This window comes from Mustela erminea, chromosome 10, assembly GCF_009829155.1.
Source record: "Mustela erminea isolate mMusErm1 chromosome 10, mMusErm1.Pri, whole genome shotgun sequence".
NCBI classification, from domain to species: domain Eukaryota; kingdom Metazoa; phylum Chordata; class Mammalia; order Carnivora; family Mustelidae; genus Mustela; species Mustela erminea.
This window is the reverse complement of record NC_045623.1, coordinates 107,681,887-107,700,627: the sequence shown is the minus strand read 5'-3', so window position 1 is coordinate 107,700,627 and position 18,741 is coordinate 107,681,887. Positions and strand designations below refer to the sequence as shown.

The window sequence follows — 18,741 nt, the reverse complement described above, 5'->3', positions numbered from 1 at the left end:
CTCCTTCAAACCCCTGCGGTCTGGGGGCTGGAGGTTGACCGTGGGGCGAGCCGGGCTTGGCACGGCAGACCCGCCTCCCAGCCCCCACTCCCCAGCAGCTCCTCGCTTCCCGGCCTTTACCGTCCTCGCCCCTAAGAGGGACGCAGTGGTGCTAACCTCTCCAGCCAGAGAGATCCAGACAGGAAGCCCCACTGCGCCCCCTGCACCCCGGCCGGCCAGGTGCCAGCAGGTGGGTGAGGGGTGCCCGGAGGAGGCCCTTGGAGGAAGGATGGCTGGAGGCATTCAGCGAAGGGGCCGGCGGGTCGCCGGAGGACCGGGGTCGGGGCTGTGGACTGGGGGCGCTGAGCTGGGGCTGGGCCTGAGCCCTGCCCCCCACCCCCACCAGTACTCCCCGCTGCTGAAGAAGCTCTACTGCCAGATCGCCAAGACCTGCCCCATCCAGATCAAGGTGTCCAGCCCGCCGCCCCCGGGCACCATCATCCGCGCCATGCCCGTCTACAAGAAGGCGGAGCACGTGACCGAGGTCGTGAAGCGCTGCCCCAACCATGAGCTCGGACGGGACTTCAACGAGGGTGAGATCTCCAGCCCCGGTGCCCAGCGGCTGGGATGCGCCGGGCACCCGGACCAGGGGAGGGCTGGCCTCGGCCCCCGGCTGGAGGCAGCAGTGGCGGGCAGTGCGGGCCCCCCGTTTCCTCTCCCCAGACCCCAGCCGGGCACCCCTCTGAAGCGCTGTCCCCTCCCGGCAGGACAGTCTGCTCCGGCCAGCCACCTCATCCGCGTGGAAGGCAACAGCCTCTCCCAGTACGTGGACGACCCCGTCACGGGCAGACAGAGCGTCATGGTTCCTTACGAGCCCCCGCAGGTAGGCCGGGGCCCCTGCAGCCGGCACGGGGGCTGGGGCCCGGCGGTCAGAGAGCAGTCACGTCCCCTCCGTCTCCTCCGTCAGCCTGCCCAGTGGCCCCAGCGTCTCCAGTCCTGCCAGGGAGCGGTTCCTTGCCCTCACCCACCGCCCCGGCACCCAGTACCCATTTCTGACCACTCGTGCGCAGGTCTAGGTGGGGCCCCCTCGGACCCTCTCTGGCTGTGGGAGAGAGATGGGTAGGGTGCAGGCAGGGTCTGGAGGGAAGGGGTGAGGCCAGAGTGGGAGGTGGGTGGGGTGGAGAGCCCCCCACCCCTGCCCGGGGCTCTGCTGTGACCTGAAGGCAGCAGCAGGTCTGGGGGCTCCTGTGAGGGTCTGGCTGCAGTGAAAAGCTGGTGGTGGAGTCAAGTAGGGGTGGGGGATAGGATGGGGGGGGGCTGGGTCACAGCCCTCCGGCCTGTGCACCGTGTTCCCCAGGGTGAGTGGGCACCGGGACCCCCACCGTTCTTCTGCCTGGCTCTGGCCCCCAGACCACGCTCAAACCTCATCCCTGTACTGGACCCCCCAGGGCCCCCACCCGCCGTCCCCACTCCCATGGGCCGGAGCCCCCAGGAAAGCGGGGCTCTCCCGCCCCCTGGTGGCTGCCGTGTGCCAGCAGTTCCGTGAAAGGCCAGGTTTGCCGACCCAGCGGCTGAGTTTTCTCTTCTGACCCAGGGAGACCATGACAACTGCCCATTTTGTGGTCCTGGGATGCCCAGGGGTCAAAAGTCCTGGGTACATGCCTCGGCTGTCCGCAACTCCCTGGGAAACGGCGCAAGAGCTGGAGATGGGGGTCCACTCGGATGGCTCTGGTCCGTCCCTCTGCCAGAGCAGGGCCGTGCTCCCTTCTGCCCAGGAGAGCCACAGCAAGCAGAACACACACTTGTGCCCACAGAAACCTGTGCACCTGCTGCCCACACCCAGCCTCCAGGGCTTGACCTCCAGTCTGTGTTATGGGAGATGCTGGAGCAACCAGACCGCAGGGCTCTGTGCCGGGAGCCTGCGTGGCGCATGGCGCTCTGTGCACTGCATGGGTGGACGGACGGACGGGCGGGTGGGGGGATGCACGGATGGTCTGGATGGTGGACGAGTAGGTGGGCGGATGGTGGGAGTGGGTGATTTGGACAGACGGATGGACGGACGGATGGCGGTGGACGAGTGCGTGCAGGTGAGTGGGTTGGACGGGTGGGTGGACCGACGGTGGACGGGTGGGTGGATGAGTGGGGGGCGGACGGAGGTAGGACAGGAGGTCGATGCAGGCAGGAGGGTGGGCAGAGGACCACAGGGCAGGGACCACCTCCACCCCGTGCCACCCCAGTCAGGACCCAGCCCAGGAGCCCCCGCCGGTGTGGTCTGGGGCCCGCACGCCGACAGCCTGGCCCTGGCCCCCCGCCCTGCTCTTGTGTGCAGGTGGGGACAGAATTCACGACCATCTTGTACAACTTCATGTGCAACAGCAGCTGTGTGGGGGGCATGAACCGGCGGCCCATCCTCATCATCATCACGCTGGAGACCCGGGAGTGAGTCTGCTGGGCACGTGGGCGAGGGCGGCTGGAGCGGGGGCTTGGGGCAGTGCTGCTGGGGGCTGCACCTGAATCCAGGGCATGGAAAGGGATGGCGCTGGCCCTGGAGGTGAGTTTAAGGAGGGGCGGACCCCCCCAGCCCCACCCCGGGCCACAAGGGCTCCCTGAGCAGGAGCTGGGCTTCGGGAGGATGGCAGGGGACCTGGTGTCTCAGAGCAGCCAGGAGCTCAGGCGTCCCCTCACCGGCTCATCGAGAGCCCCCTGGATGAGGTGGCCGGGGAGGGTGAGCAAGGCTGGAAGGGCTGGAGGCAGGCCCCCGAGGCTCATGGTCCTGGCTGTGCCCCCCGCCTGGCCCCCCGCCAGTGGACAGGTGCTGGGCCGCCGGTCCTTCGAGGGCCGCATCTGCGCCTGTCCTGGCCGAGACCGCAAGGCTGACGAGGACCACTTCCGGGAGCAGCAGGCCCTGAGCGAGAGCGCTGCCAAGAACGGCGCCGCCGGCAAGCGCGGTGAGGCCCGGGCGGGGGCGTGGGGGCGCGGGGGCCGCCCCGGCTGTCAGACAGAGCGGGACAGCCTCGGGGTGCGAGCCACGGGGTGCCCTGGCTCCAGCTCCATCCGGCACGACCCCACCCTGGGTCGGCCCCTCTCGAATGGGTTACTGGTCTCGGGGCCCGTCCACGGTCACACGCACGTGAGGGTCAGCTCGCACCGGGTGGCGGGTATCCTGCGGGCCTGACCTGCGTGTGGCCTGCCTCCCTTGCAGCCTTCAAACAGAGCCCCCCTGCCGTCCCTGCCCTGGGCCCCAACGTGAAGAAGAGGAGGCAGGGGGACGAGGACGTGTACTACATGCACGTGAGTGGCCCTGGCGTCCTCAGGGCTGAGACCCGGGGCTCTGCAGGCAGTGGACGGGGCGCCCGGGGAAGCAGCTCCGAGGCAGCGACTCTGCGGGCTACCCTGCCCACACATGAGAAGTCCTGCTGACAGGGGGTGGGGGGCGCAGACCCCTCCAGGGGACAGTGCGTCAGGGATCACGGTATCTGTGACCCCACTTTAAATGGCCGCCGCGTGGGTCAGAGCAACACGAGCTCTGCCGGGACGGTTCTTCTGTGATGTGACGCTGATTCCACAATAGGCCCCGGGTTCTCCCAGCTCCCTCCCTGGTGCGTGCCCGCCCGGCACCCTGAGTGTGCAGAGCCCCGGGGACGGGGAGGGGGGCACGGTGGGCGCTCACCGGGCTGCTCCTGGGGAACGGGGGCTTCCCGGGCCGCAGCACGCTAGGGGGCTCGGTGAAAGGCCCCCGCGACCCCGCAGGCACCTGTGCCGAGGGTCCCCGTCTGTGCTCAGGTGCGGGGCCGGGAGAACTTCGAGATCCTGATGAAGGTTAAAGAGAGCCTGGAGCTGATGGAGCTGGTGCCGCAGCAGCTGGTGGACGCGTACCGGCAGCAGCAGCAGCAGCTCCTGCAGCGGCCGTGAGTGCGCCCCGCCCCGCCCCCGCCCTGCTGACGGGGCAGGAAGGGCGACGAGCCCATCCTCCCACCCCCCACACCTTCATACCCCGGGGCCCCCACCTGGTGCCCCCTCCTCCAGGGAGCCTTCTGTGCACCACACTGTCTGGGCCTCCCACGGGGGCCTCCTAAGTGTCCACTGACTGGGAGGCGGTGGGGAGGGGGCTCAGCACGGCAGCCCCACCGGCTGGTTCCCGCGGCAGGGCCGGCTCACCCTTCGCTGCTCTGGAGGGCAGGCGGGGGCCGTCCGGCCCAGGTCTGGGTGGGAACGCGGGTGAGGAGGGGGCGCCCAGCACCCGGGCGTCTCAGGGAAATGACCAGGCGCCGTCTCTGTCTGAGCAGGAGCCACCTGCAGCCGGCGCCCTACGGGCCTGTCCTGTCACCCATGAGCAAAGCGCACGGGGGCGTCAACAAGCTGCCCTCCGTCAACCAGCTGGTGGGCCAGCCGCCCCCGCACGGCTCAGCGGCCGGACCCAACCTGGGGCCCATGGGTGAGCACCTGGGGTGCGTGAGTGCGTGGCTCGGGCAGGGCGGGGCCCGGAGCAGGCTGGGAAGGCACAGAGCGAGGGTCCGGCTGCGGACAGGGCCGCCCAGCTCGGGGCCATCGGTGGCTGCCTCACACCGGCAGCTGCTGTCCACGGGCGGGAGGCACAGCCGGGACAGTCCCTCTGTCCATTCTCCACTCTCCACGGGGGAGGTCCGTACTGTGCGCTCTTCCCAGCCGTGCAGAGCCAGGGAGGCCCGACCCGACGGGCCCTGACAGTCCCCACTGCCACCTGCCTAGGCCCTGGGATCCTCACCAACCACGGCCACACCCTGCCGGCCGGCGGCGAGATGAACGGCAGCCACAGTGCCCAGTCCATGGTCTCGGGGTCCCACTGCACCCCACCACCCCCCTACCACGCTGACCCCAGTCTGGTCAGGTACGTGGGCTGCTGCCGGGTCCTGCCACGGGGCCACGGACCTCAGCCCCCCTCCTGCCTGTCCTCGTGCCCATCCGCTGCGCCAGCTGGAGCCCAGACAGCGGCCGGGGAGGGCCCGGGAGGGAGCACCCAACAGGGGCTTGGGAGAGAGCATGAAACCCAGGGGCTCGTGGGGCGGCCGAGGGCAGGCGGGGCGCCAGACCCCACAGCCGAGCGTGTGCTTGCAAGTTAGAGCCGGTCCACACGGCCGTCTCCCCGCAGCTTCCTGACGGGACTGGGGTGTCCGAACTGCATCGAATACTTCACGTCACAGGGCCTGCAGAGCGTCTACCACCTGCAGAACCTCACCGTTGAGGTAGGAGCCCGCGCGCAGGCCGGAGCCCACAGGCCGGAGCCCGGCGCCCCGCCCAGGGCCCGGCCGTCCTCTGCTTGCTCCCAGCGCCCGGTTTCCTGCTCTCACCAAGGGAGGGGAGGCGGGGAAATCCAGGAAAACACCTCTTCTGAGACCAAGCCCGACCTCCTCTCTCACGTCTGGCTTCCTAGTGAGTCAGCCTTTGAGGCGGGGGCGAGGTCAGCTGCGCAGGCGGTGGCTGGATGGGGCCCCCACTCTCCCTCCCCGGGCCCCTGGCAGGGCGTGGCTCGTGTGGCTGCGAAGCCGCCCTCATAGGCAGCGGCCCAGCTGCCTATGATTTGGGGGACAGGCTGTTCCCAAAGCACAGAGAGTTGCCAAAGCCAGAAGGGTCTCGGAGCTGGTGTAGCTGAGTGCCACTTACACGGGGAGAAACTGAGGCCCACAGAAAGCAAGACAGTCCTTGCTGTGCGCCCACAACCACGGTGGGTCCTGGGTTCAGACGGTGCCAGGCTAGAAGCAAAGGACCATGGCCGACCTCTGGGTGGGACAAGAACACTAGGAATGCCAGGGAGTCCCTCCTGAACTGTGAAAGACGCCACTTGCTCGCAGCCTAGGGCTGTCTTGAGCTGGAATGTGTGGTTAGCCAAGGGAAGCTCAAGCCTCGGGAGCCTCAGATCCCAGGGGGCTTCCGGCCAGCAGGGGCTCGGAGCCCCACCCAGGGCTGCGGGCCTGTAGCTTGGGTGAAAGCCCTCCCCCTCCCATCCCCACCCATTCCTGCCCGGGCTAGTTCCGGACCCGGCTTGGCGGGGAGGGCGCAGGGGCTGGGTGGTCTGCTCTGGCCCTTACAGGGCCTGCTGCGGAGGCGCTCAGCCGGTCCACAGAACCCAGGAGCCCAGGAGCGATGTCACCCCTACACGCACATGCCCCTTCTCAGCTCTCCGGGGTTATGGTTACGGACGGCCTGGGCCTCGTGCGTGTGGCACTGGCTGCGCCATTTCTGCCCGGCGCAGTCCACTGCTGGGGGGCGGGGGACTCCTGAGCCGGGGCCATTAACAGTGGCCCGCGGCTCCCGCAGGACCTCGGTGCCCTGAAGATCCCGGACCAGTACCGCATGACCATCTGGAGGGGCCTGCAGGACCTGAAGCAGAGCCACGACTGCGGCGCCCAGCAGCTGATCCGCTCCAGCAGCAATGCCTCCACCATCTCCATCGGCAGCTCCGGGGAGCTGCAGAGGCAGCGGGTCATGGAGGCCGTGCACTTCCGCGTGCGCCACACCATCACCATCCCCAACCGCGGGGGCCCGGGCGGGGGCGCAGGGCCAGATGAGTGGGCCGACTTTGGCTTTGACCTCCCAGACTGCAAGTCCCGAAAACAGTCCATCAAAGAGGAGTTCACGGAGAGCGAGATTCACTGAGGAGCAGAGCTCCGCAGGAGAGCGGGCGCCGAGGGCACAGTGCAGGGCGGGCGGTGGCCCTGGCCTGGACTGCCCGGGAAGCCTGGCTTGGTCTCCTCTTGCTTTTGTCCAAGACCGCCTGTGGAGGCGGGGCCCGCAGGAAAAGGCGAGGCCCACCTCGCAGCACCCTGGACAGCGGGCGTGATGTGCCAGGGCCGGGACCTGTGCTCTGGGTGCTCCCGAAGGCCGGCGTCACCCACCATGGGCCTCGTCCTCCTTAGGGCTCCGCGGCTTCCCAGCGGGATCCTTCAGGACACGAGGATCGCCTCTGCTGACGGACTGCCAAAGTATTTTTCGATGTCTTTTGAGTGGCTCCAGGATTGTATCTAAAACGTGTTTATTTTGGGTCGATGCTTCAGACCCTGTCTCTGCCCGAGGCTGGGCCCTCTGCCGGACTGGAGGGTCCCAGGGGCCAGTGCGTTTGCCACGGTCCCTCCCGGGAGGCAAGGACCCTTCTGGTCAGTGGCCACCAGCCAACACCCACGCCAACACCACTGGCCACAGCCGCCTCCCTTCGGCGGACAGCATGCTCGTCGGACTACTGGAAATTGTCCATATTTGATAAAATGATTCTCTTTGTACTTGGTGGGTCAGCTTTCATTTTATTTTTTGCTTTCATCCTTAATATTCCCTGCAAAGTTCACCCTACATTCCTGGCTCCCCAGGTCTGTACAAACAAGCTGTGCTAGAACAGAGAGCAAGCCAGGCGAGGGTAGCTTCTCGCTCCGACGCTGGACGGGGCGGTGGGGCGGTGGAGGGGTGGGCTGGGTCCACCTGCCGTGTGGCTGCGAAGCTCTCCACATGGGACAGCTCCGCTCTGTTGGCCGCCCTGGCAAACGGGGGGCAGGGCAGTGGGTCACCTTTCTCAGGGCCGCGGGGAGAACCGTTCCCAGGCGGAGGGAGCAGTCGGCAGGAAGGTGCACCCGTTGTGGGGCTCGAGGAAGCCCCGATTGGGGAGGGCCCTCCTGTCCTCCTAGGGGTGGTCCTGAGGCAGGCAGTGGGGCTGTAGGCCTTCACAAGGACCCCCGGGGGCAGCAGACTGGGGGCTGGGGGCGGTGTGGGGCCATTTTCATTTGCAAGGAACCTCATGAGCCTTTGTAGCCAGCACAGGATAGACCGAGCACCGTGTCTGCGGAAGGACATGCGGCCACAGAGATGCCGCCTTGTTCCAGCAGGCAGGAGAAAAGCCAGTGTGTGGCTGTTCCCAAGCTCAGCCGCCCCTGCCGCGCCTGCAGAACATGGGTGAGCCCCTCCTTCCGCGGGTCCCCGCCGACGCCCCACGGTGGCAGGCAAGCCTCCAGGCCGGGGAAAGTGGACACGCAGCCCTCGCTCCCTTTAGGTGTGTTCTTGCTGCCCTGAGCCCCGCGGGAGGCGCCTTTCTCTTCAGGCCGCGTGTTCACGGGCGTCCGGGATTCCAGCTCCGTCCCGCTCCGCACGGGACCAGGAGTGGTGGGAAAGCGCCAGCTCCCCTCTCTCGGGTCTGCCCTGGGAGGAGGGGGTGTGTTCCTTGCTGCGTGGTGGTTCAGAGCCCGGCCAGCAGGGGAAGGGAGCCCCAGAAGAGAACCCGGGCCAGCCCCACCCCGAGCCCACCCTGGGGGCCACCTCCAGACCAGGACTTCGCCTTGGAAAGCCGTGTCCGTTCCTGTGGCCAGTCTACACTGACCAAAAGCATCGTTTGTGCGGATGTGAGCGGCTGCGTCTGGGGTGATGCCGTCCACCCCCGCCCCGCACCGTGCCCTCGAGAGACCAGCTTCCAGGGCTGTCCGCGCACCAGGAGGCTCTGACCCTCAGCCGGGGCCAACCAGGGCAACAGAACCTGCTTGTTCCAACGTGCAGCAGACTCTGCTCCCTAGCCCAGGGGTGCCCTGTGCACATGGGGCTCTGCCGTCTCCCCAGGGCGGTGTGCACTGCACTAGAGGACCACGGTCACGGGCCGCGGACTCAGGGCTGCTGGGGGCTGTGTGCGGCTGCCCCTGCCACCGCTTTCTCATGTCATGCCTCCCCACAACCGCGAGACCGGGAAAGAAATACACTGTCGTGCTCTTGCCTTGGGCGTCAAGGCTGGGCTGGGGTCTGGCAAGTGCTCCTGTGGCCACACCCTGGGGCTCCCCAGCGGTGCCCCCTTGTTCCACCAACCCGCTGGGGTCGGTCTGCAAACCTGGCTGGAACCCGGCTGGAGGGGGCAGGCCCAGGGCTCCGCTGGCTTTGTCTCCGAGGCGCTCCTGTGGGCCCAAGTCCGGCAGGAAATGCCATAGGGGCGCCACCGGGCGCCCAGGAAAGGGCTGGTGTGCGGCAGGCGGAGCCCGAACATCACGAGGGGAGGGAGGAGGTCATCCTCCCGCGGAGCCCCAGGCCGCACACGCCGTCCGTGCTGCCGAGTGAGCACCTTTGGGGGCACAAGGCACGAGAATCAGTTGAGTAAGAATCGGGCCTACCGAGGAGACGGTGCCAACGGTCGGGAGCAATACCGCGCGGGTCTGAAACTCCGGGTCTGCAGAACTCGAAGACCAAGAATAAGCCTTGACGGGGGGGTTTCCAGGGGCGAAGGGGCAGGAGGGACACTCTGGCTGGGAAGTGGCCTGGAGAGGGAGGTGGGCCGCGCGCCCACACGGACTCTGGCCGGCCTGGGCTCGGGCCAGAGAGCACGCTGTGGCCGGGGGGCCTGCGCCCCTCACGGCTCCCCCAGGCTTGGCTACGTGTGAAGTTCGTCGCCAGGGCTGGGGCACAGGGGAGCGGTCATTTCCATGGCCCAGGCCCCCCGCATGCATGGATCAGGGACAGGTCTCAAATGCAGACGGCCACCTCTCTGTTTCCATAGGGTAAAGCACTTTAATGCTCTAAGGTTACAAAACAAAACAAAACAAATACCACCCATTTTTTAATGTAATTGATGCTCCTTCAGGCAGTATTAATGGATCTACTCCAATGATATTAACTTTTTTTGGTAATGTAATCTTGGGAAAATGTGTTATTTTTTTAGCTGTGTTTTGTGGGAAATTTTGTTTTTGTAACATAATAAAGAGCACATTCCGAAGGCGGTCTCTGAGTCACTCAGAAGAGAACAGCACGCATGCGCCAGTGGCTTCCCGCGGGGGGGGGGGGGGGGGGGGGGGGGGCTGTGGCCTGCAGCAGCCCCTCTGGGCAGCTCCGGGGTTTCCGGTGGCGGGAGGCCGTGGGTACCGCAGAGCCGCAAGCTCAGGCTGCCTGGTCCCAAGAGAGACCCGGGCGCCCACACGGGGTTCTGTCGACGCAAAAGCTGCCTGACCTCACCGGCCTGACTTCGGCCTCGGCCTCACGACCCCTCATCCACGGGGCGGCCGGAGGTCTCGACTTCGGAAAGCTCACGCGCGTGCGGGCAGGCCTCTAACAGCCCCCCCGCTGCCTGGAGCCCGGCAGGTTCACGCTTCTCTGCAAAACTTGGAGAGCTTCCGTCTGCCCCTCGGGCCGGAGCCGCGCGGGCCGGGCTTCCCTTGCCTTCTCCCGGTTCTTAGCTTCCTGCCCTTCCGGGCTGTAGGAGACGGGGTGATGCCCCAGCAAACTAGGCCTCGTGAGTCCGCTCAACCTGCGGGGGCCCATCCCCACACTCTCTGGCACTCATGGAGGCAGGGAGAGCTCCACAGGGACCCCACAGGCGGGCAGGCCCAGAGAGGTCAGGAGGGGCCAGGAGGGGTCTGGAGAAGCCAGGGGGTGCCAGCAGAGGCCAGGAGGGGCCAGGAAGGGCCAGGAGGGGTCTGGAGAGGCCGGGGAGCGGGGTCAAGAGGGGTCTGGAGAAGTGGGGGGGCCAGGAGGGGCCGGGAGGGGTTAGGTGTACCAACCGGGGCCCCAGCCCCACCTTTCTGGTTGGGCCCATTGATTCACGCAGGCTCCTCTGAGCCAAACCTGCTCATCCCGTTCCCACAGCTGTTGTCTATCCCAGGCCCACTGTGGAGGGCTGAGCGGACCATGCCCTCACCCCATCACTGGGACGGGAACCCCAGCGACAAGCCCACTGACACCTCTGGACTGGATGGGAAACGAGGAAAGGTAGCGTCTGAGGAACAAACACGGTAACGCTTGCAGCACAAGGTGCTTCCGTATCTTTGTTCAGAAACATTTTTTTAAAGTAGGATAAGAACACCACAGTTAGTCACTACAGATATATAAAAACGTCTCTCCCGTGTCCACTGCATGAGGCAAAAACGATGATCCGGGTAAAAGGACACTGGCTACTCGACAAGGCGTGCGTCCCGGCGACCGGCACGCAGTGCCAAGAGGAGGAGGAGGCCTGGCGGCACGTTCCCTGGCCCCGGAGGAGAAGGGCGTCCACTCCTCAACCCCCCAACCTCCGAGGACCAAGTCTGCACGCCGGCAAGAAGAAGACGGGCTTTGACGGCGCGCCGGGACATCTCCTGGACCTGGAGGAAAGGTGCCCTCCCACGCCTGCCTCCTGCGCAGATGCTTCCAGAGGACTGCCTGGTTCTAAGCACCGCTGCGCTACAACTGCGCCAGACACCCAGGGAACCCTGCAGCCTGCTTCTTGCATGTGACCTTTAGCTTGCAGTGTGCCCAGCCACCTCCAGCTCTGCGCCTCCCCCCGAGACAGCTTCAGCTGCCCCTGCAGAGCCCACCCAGCCAATCCTGCCCTGAGCCCCGGGCCCCACGCTGCAGGGGCTCCTGCCGGAAGCGCCTCCCTCACACATATCCAAGTTCCTCCTGTGAACTTCCCCAACCTTGAAAGGTTCTGAGACCGTGACCGAAGAGCTCTCGGTACCCCTCCCAGCGGGGCCTGGCCGGGGTCTAAGAGAGCGGGGAGAGGCCAGCACCCCAGCCGGAGACGCCCAGGGGGTCTGGAAGGTGCCCAGAGAACCGTGCACCTGAGGACGCGGTGGCCAGACCCGACCGGAATGTGCGAACACTGAGAAGGCACCGTGTGTGTGCAGTGAGCTACAGTCGGCGCTGCACCGAGGCAGGGCCAGGTGCTAAGCACGCAAGGCAGGCATGAGTGGAGCAGAGCACTAAGTCAGGTCAGCAAGAGACCTGCGGGATGACATCCGAGGAAACCCCCAGCAGGACAGCAGAGCCTAGGACAGACGCGTCCAGGCAAAGCAGAGGGCGAGGGCAAAGCTCCAGGGAGGAGCCCGCAATGGCAGCAGATGAGCCGCCCGCTGCTTTGGTTCTCTTCCGCTGGCCAGGGTGCGCCCGTCCTCACCCGCCCCTGCTGCTGACAGGTGACCCGCTGCTCTGCGCGTGCCCTGCCTGGCTGGGATTCCCTCCCCGACATTCAGCTTTGCGACTCAGAGAGTAGAAAAGGGCCTGTCACTGAGGAGGCGTGAGAGCAGAGCGTATTAAAATACTGAATCTGAAAGTCCACTGAACACACGTTTCTGTGTGACGCCTCTTAGCCTTCGTCAGAGCGGAGAGATTCGATACGGCCCCCGTCATCGTCAGAACTCCTCAGACTTTCTGATCCGAGTTTCACATTCCTTTACTTGCTCCTCAAACTGGGGGGGGGGGGGGGGGGGGGCGTCCTGAACGGACCCCCAGCTCTTGGGGGGGAAACACCGCGGTCTGACCTGCACAGAGGGCGCTCCCCAGGGCAAACGCTGTGTCTGGAGGGACTTCTCCCAGCGGCGAGCTGATGACATCCATGTCACATGTCACAGGTGAGCCAACGCTGCCAACGCCGGCAGCCAGCCTGGGGGTTGTTACCGGAGCATCACTGCAGGGCCCTCTGGCCAGAAGGGAAGTGAGGTGCACGCCCACGATGGGGGTCCTCATCTGACTTCCTCAGGAGATCCAGGAAGCTGCTGGGCACAGACCGCTGAAGGCAGAGCCGATGGACCTTCCCCAAGGCACGCCCGGCGGGTCTGCTCCGGTGAGAACTGCGGAGCTGGCTCAGAGCGCCTGGGAGGGAACCGAGCCTGGGCTTGCCCTGGTCCCTGCCCCCTGCACCACAGTGAGAAGCACATCTGGTCTGCCAAGCCCCGGGGCCAAATCCTGCATCAGAGTCTCTTGGGGACCACACCCCTCCATGCCCACCCAAAGCTGGTAAGTTCCAAGGCCAGCAGCCACGCGGCTCGCTGCAAGCAGGACAGTGGCCCGCCACGCTGTCGTCTGGATGCTAACGCCTCAGGCACGTGTCAGTTTTGTAATTAGGTATCTGGCTGTTCACCTGCTCGGCAGCCATCCCTCTTCCCAGATCCTAAGCTCAGCAGTGCAAAGGCCATTCTGTTTTATCCCTCAGTAAACACCCCAGGCCCAGCCCGTTCCTGCGGAACTAGGAACTAGGAGCCGTTTGGTCAAGACACAGTAATGGGACCCACACTCCCTGAGTCTCAGAGAAAGCAGAAGCAGTTCGGAGAGGCTGGGCCCAACGTCACAAAGCCATTGAGGGGCAGAACCCGGCTGGACTGAGCCTGAAGCCTGAGCGGCGCCCGCCCCTCGAGACCCCGCTGCCAGCAGGCGTCTTCAGAACATAAAACACTCGGACAGAAAAAGCCAGTGAACTCTCGCTTCTGGAAATGAGAGATCATTTCGAGACTGCAGGGTAGCTTTTTGGAAAAAAGTACCCTGAGTATGAGACATCGTTGTATGTCCTTGAAAACAAAAGTCACTAGGAGGCTGCTGGGGTAGCATCCGCAGACTGAAGGCTGGCCACCGCCAGCGCCACCCGAGCAGGACAGCGGTCCGCCCGTCCAAAGCAGGTCTCCCGCAGAACTTCCCTTCCCTGAAAATCGCCGGCACACCCGCAACTCACAGCACGGGGTACAGATCGGCCTGGAAATCCCAACCGTGTTTTTCTCTACGGTCACGGACCACCCTCAGGCCTGGCAGCTGGCGCTCAGAGCCTTATGCCTGGAGACAAAAGGGGTCGGGCACGTGCCTTTAACAGGACAGCACAAGGCCCAGAAAAATACATCCACCTCCAAGTCTGTCAGGGCAGATGGGATCTCTATCGGTATTTCTCAAACTTGAGTAACATGCAAACACCTTCTGAAGGCAAAAACTTCCTGCGTTTCCAGCACTGACTTCAACTATTCTGAATATAACCTACATAACATAAAAGCAGGTATTAATTCCTCACGTAACTATTAAACCAAAACTAACTTGTAAAACCAAATCCAAAAATCGCAATATCGCTAAACGCAGAACACGCGCACTTGACACTCTGTGGCAATGAGCAGCCCCGCGGAGAGAACGCCTCCCAGCTGCTGGTGTCCCCGAGAGGAGTTCCCAGGGCCACCAGCTGAGGACTCTGGCCCGCGCCCCCACTCCGCCTTCTCCGTTCCCACCGCCACAGGTGTTCCCCTCACAGCACAACGTCAGGCCGATCAGAGTCCATGTGTCGATGCCGGCGGACGCCACCCTTCGGTCCCTGGAATCACACCACAGGACTGAAGGCCGAGTGCTCGCCCGGCGGTCAGGAGCTGTGACAAGACGGCCATTTGTGACCGAGCACGGACTCTGAACGCGGCGCTGCAAACCAGCAGGAGCTCCCACCTCTGTAACACGGCGGGGTCCCACGGCTCCAAGTGGCCAGGCCGGGGCAGGACCCCAGGGGAGTGGCCTGAGTCTATGCGGCCCCTACAGATGACCAAATAAGGTCTAATATTCTCAGATCACCAAAACATAAATGCGGAGTTAGGAAATGTTTGCAGAAAAATCTTAGATCTCAAAGGACACCCCACCTCGAGAAGCACTGTGGCTCCTTCTGTCATTAAGCCTTCCTGTACCTGACTGGCCAAGAGGTCAGTCCCGAGGTGAGGTGGCCCTCTGGGAGCAGCACTCTGTGTGTCCTTCAGAAACGGCCCCGGAGTGTTTGCAGAATTCCTTCCCATAAGTAATGGTCAGCCCAGTTTCTGAGTAAAAAGGCTATGACTTAAGCGCCCAAGCCTCTCTTACGGAGTACTGAAGAAGTCCGCTTCAGATAAAAGTTGGTGACCTCACGGCCACCGTCGGACGCGAGCACCGGCAAACGGGTGTTACAGGTTTGTGTCCACTCACCCTACGGAGCTCAAGATGGCTTTTGATGTGCTTAGAAATTAGTGCCCGATCATCAGGTCCAGGAAGCCGGAGGGGCTGGGGGTGGGGAACACGCCCAGCTTACCCGGTGAGGCAAACATTACCCTGAAACCCAAACCACGTGAAGACGCCATGCAGAAGCTACAGAGAACCCTCTCATCAACACGGAAACATTCTCACCAGGAATTCAGCAAATGGAACCCAACAATGTATAAAAAGGGTAATACAGCACAATCAAGCGCGCTTCTGGGCGAAGGCAAGGCTGACTGGGTATTCGTTCGTCTGAACTGAGGCAGAAAATGCATTTGATAAAACTCAACATCCACTCATCACAAAGACGCTCAGTGAAGTAGGAACAGAAGGCGAACTGCCTTCTCGTCCACGACCAAGGCCGCCACCCTGCCGGGCACAACACGAGGCTCTTCACATGCCAACTCCACATCACAGGGCAGGTCCCTGCCAGCGCCACGAGACAAGAAAAGGAAAAGCAAACCAGCTAGGAAGAAAGAAGAAAGTCGTCCCTACAGTGAATCAACAGAACATGGGGATTTAGTGACGTCGTAGAATACGATTTCTTACACGAAAATCAATCAGATTTTTATACACTAGCAATGAAACAATGAAAAAAGAAAATTTAAAAAGTGTTAACTGTAAAACTAAAATGGCCAGCTGCTTTTACCGGCAAAGGATAGGTTTTTAGGGGTGCCCGGGTGGCTCCGTTGTTAAGCCTCTGCCTCTGACTTGGGTCATGATCCCGGGCTCCAGGAATCGAGCCCTGCATCGGGCTCCCTGCTCAGTGGGGAGCCTGCTTCTCCCTCTCCAGCTCCCCCATGGCTTGTGTTCCGTCTCTCACTCTGTCGTGAATTGAAAAAAACAAACAAACAAAAAAAAAAAGATGGGCTTCTGGAACAGCCACCTGGGACAAGCATGTGATGGGGAAACCACCGGCAGGTCTGGGAACAGAAGAGAGGTACACTTTATAGGGGAATGGGGAGCTGGGAGGGCTGTGCTAAAGGAAGGGTCCACTGTAGCAAACTGGGAGCTCAGGGTCTGCTCGGTGACGGTCTCTCACTGGCTGGGCTTTGGGGGTGGGGGCGCGAGGAGACCCTCCTTCTTCCTGGGGGGCAGTAACTCAGTATCCGTGTGGGGGAGCAGTAGGGTGTGGGACTGCATTTCGGCGAGGTTTCTCTTTATCAATCTCCACCAAAGTACAGTTCCAATGGCTCCAAAAACATCTGACAAGACGTGCAGGAGATCTAGACACGGACGAGTACAGAACAGTAAAGAAGAAAATCCGCGAAGACCACAGTAAATGCAGAGCCGGGCGGTGACCCTACGGTGAGGGCGTCCGTTCTCCCCTGATGTAGGGACTCAGAGCGATCTCCGTCGCAGTGCCGGCTGCGCACCGTGAGGCCAACGATCCAGAGCAGCCCCAGCAACGGGGAAACGAGCCGGAGGCCTCGCGCCCTTACTGGACACCCCAGATATCCGGGTGCAGTGCTGCTGACAAAGTAGGGAAGCTGATCCGAGCAACGCGGGATGGATTTCTGACGGTCACCTCGGCAGCATCCCAGTGTCTGCCCTCAAGGCAAACGACTGGCCCCGGTTAACCTGCCGCCGGCCTCTGCGGAAGCACAGGGCAGGGCAGCCCAGCATGCCACGCGCCCAGCAGACGGTCAGTAACAATCTGCTGAGCTCCTTCCGCAGCCGACAGCCGTCACCCTTGGGTCTGAACCGGCAGGGGACCCGAGGGGGTCTTGGGGACAGGGGAGGGGCCTGGCCAGACAGGTTGTTCAGTTCACAGAAAGGCGTGGAGCTCGGGCCCTTGTCCGTGTGTGGCTCTGGAGCAAGGGTGTTCATTCCGCGTGCGCTGGGCTTCAGTGAAGCCCGGGGAAGCTCGCGGTCAAGGGCGTGCAGGGAGCATCAGAGCAGTCCACAATCTCCGCTTTGCCAGCTGTCCAGAAACGCGCCAACTTCTACATTCATGGACGTGCTCAGGCGGCAAACAGCCCTACTGTACACCATCCAGCGGGACATTTTCAGGATGGGCTGTGTGTCAGGTTGGGATCACACCCTCCTAAGGGGGTAACTGGGATCCGATCTCCCGAGCAGTTCCGGCTCCGGGGGACAGTCACCGGTGGACAGGCGCCGTCACACCTGGCAGCCAGGCCCCGCGACGGGACAGGCTGGGAGGGCCGGCCCTGCTCCCGCGCTGGCCGGGCTGCACCTGACAGCACCGGGGGGCGCCCGCCATCCTGCCGGACCGCTGCGGCCGCGCGTCCCGAACGCCGCCGGCTCCCAGGGTCCGGCTCCGCTGCCGGCCACGGCTACCTGAGAAGGGCTCAGGTCCCACTCCGCCGGGCGACGGACGCGGCAGGGCCTGAGGAACTCAGCAGGCCTCCTAAGCTCTCCATTCCGGACACCCCAATCCAACTCCGCGGCCACTTGCCCCGCCCCCACCCCGCGTCTCCCGCCTCCGCCCCGCCCGGCCCCCCCCAGGGCGGCTCCCCCAGGGCGGCGCTCGGACCCGCGGGGCAGCGCAGCACAGCGGCCGCCGTCCACGCACGCCGCGGGCGCCGGTCAGGGCGCTCGGAGCACGACCCGCGGCGTCCGCGCGCAGCCCTCCGACCGCCGCTAGCCCCGACCACCCGCTCCCTGCCCTCCTGCCGGCTGCGCCGCGCGGCTACCCCCGGAACAAGCCCCGCGGGGTCCCCTCGGTCCGGCGGGCGCCCCCTCCACGCGCGGCCCGCGGCGGACCCGGCCCCACGCGGCGCGGCCACGTGCGCGCCCCGCGCCTCTCCAGCCCCCGCCCCCGCTCCCCTCGCTGCCTGGCGGCCGGGGCCGCGGCCTCCGCGCATCTGCTCGTCTGACTGTCCGTCTGTCCTTCCCCCGACCCCGGCCCCGCCCGCCCGCAGACCGCCGTCCACCGCGGCCCGCGGACCCCGGCCCCCGCCTCCCCGGGCCACGGCCCCGCGCCGCCGGCTCGCCCCACGCCCGCCGCGGCCCACGGACGGCCGACGCCGGGGCTCCGCGGACACCGCCGGGCGAGCGGGCGCGTCGGGTCGCCGCAGGGGCCGGCGGCCGTTCCCTCCGGGAGCCGGGACCACGGCCGCGCGGCCAGGAGCCCACGGCGCGGGGGCGGCGGGAGGGCAGGGTCCGCAGGCCGGCGCCGTCCCGGGAGCGCGCGGAGGCTGAGGCCCAGGCGCGCACCGCCCCCCGCCGCTGCCCCGCGGATGCGCGACCCCGCCCCGACCCGGAACCGGAAGCGCGGGGGCGGTAGGGCGCCGGGTCCTGCGTGGGCGTGGCTCTGGGCGCGGGGCGAGGCCGGAGTGGCTCTTGGAGGGGCGGGGTTTAGGCGGGGCCTTGGGGCGCGGTCGGAGCGGGGCGGGGCCGGAAGGGCTTCGTTCTGGGCGAGGGGCGGGTGTAGAGGCGGGGCTGGGGAGCTGGGCTCCAGCTGAGGGGCGGGGCTATGGGCGCGGGGCGGAGCCGGGGCCCTTCTAAGAAGGGATTGGTTCTGGGCGAGGGGCGGGACTGTAGGCGGGGCCTGCGGGGGTGGTCGAAGCGGGGCGGAGCTGGAGCGCTTCTGACAAGGGCTGGGTCGGGGCGAGGGGCGGGGCCTCGGGGGGTTAGGGGCGGGGCTCCTGCTGAGGGGCGGGGAAAACAGAAGGTGCAACGACCGCCCCTGGAAACTGAGCGAGCCCCTGTCCGTGCCACGACCTCCCTGGACACGCAGCGCCTTCCTTCGCGCCGCTGAGGCCCGTCGTCTTAGCACGACGCCGGGCCCTGCTCAAGGACGGGCGGGTACCGGCTAAGCCGCGGCCCGCTCGGGATCCGGTACCGGCTAAGCCGCGGTCCGCTCGGGATCCGGTACCGGCTAAGCCGCGGTCCGCTCGGGGTCCGGTACCGGCTAAGCCGCGGCCCGCTCGGGGTCCGGTACCGGCTAAGCCGCGGCCCGCTCGGGGTCCGGTACCGGCTAAGCCGCGGTCCGCTCGGGGTCCGGTACCGGCTAAGCCGCGGCCCGCTCGGGATCCGGTACCGGCTAAGCCGCGGTCCGCTCGGGGTCCGGTACCGGCTAAGCCGCGGCCCGCT

At 65.3% G+C, this 18,741-nt stretch overlaps 1 protein-coding gene across 8 annotated transcripts in view; it reads left to right on the top strand.

The window, feature by feature from the left end:
* TP73 (tumor protein p73) overlaps positions 1-9,502 on the top strand; it is a 62,742-nt gene extending 53,240 nt beyond the window's left edge. For 6 of the 8 annotated variants that reach the window (XM_032360972.1, XM_032360970.1, XM_032360968.1 and 3 more), the window contains exons 5-14: positions 386-572; positions 747-862; positions 2,309-2,418; positions 2,785-2,927; positions 3,182-3,270; positions 3,763-3,887; positions 4,266-4,414; positions 4,708-4,846; positions 5,108-5,201; positions 6,274-6,612. In XM_032360972.1, the coding sequence (XP_032216863.1) occupies positions 386-572; positions 747-862; positions 2,309-2,418; positions 2,785-2,927; positions 3,182-3,270; positions 3,763-3,887; positions 4,266-4,414; positions 4,708-4,846; positions 5,108-5,201; positions 6,274-6,612 (1,491 nt within the window). Of the gene's footprint in view, positions 1-385; positions 573-746; positions 863-2,308; positions 2,419-2,784; positions 2,928-3,181; positions 3,271-3,762; positions 3,888-4,265; positions 4,415-4,707; positions 4,847-5,107; positions 5,202-6,273 lie in introns of all 8 variants that reach the window. The other 2 variants (XM_032360973.1, XM_032360966.1) reach the window with 1 other exon arrangement.
* Positions 9,503-18,741: the final 9,239 nt, after the last annotated feature.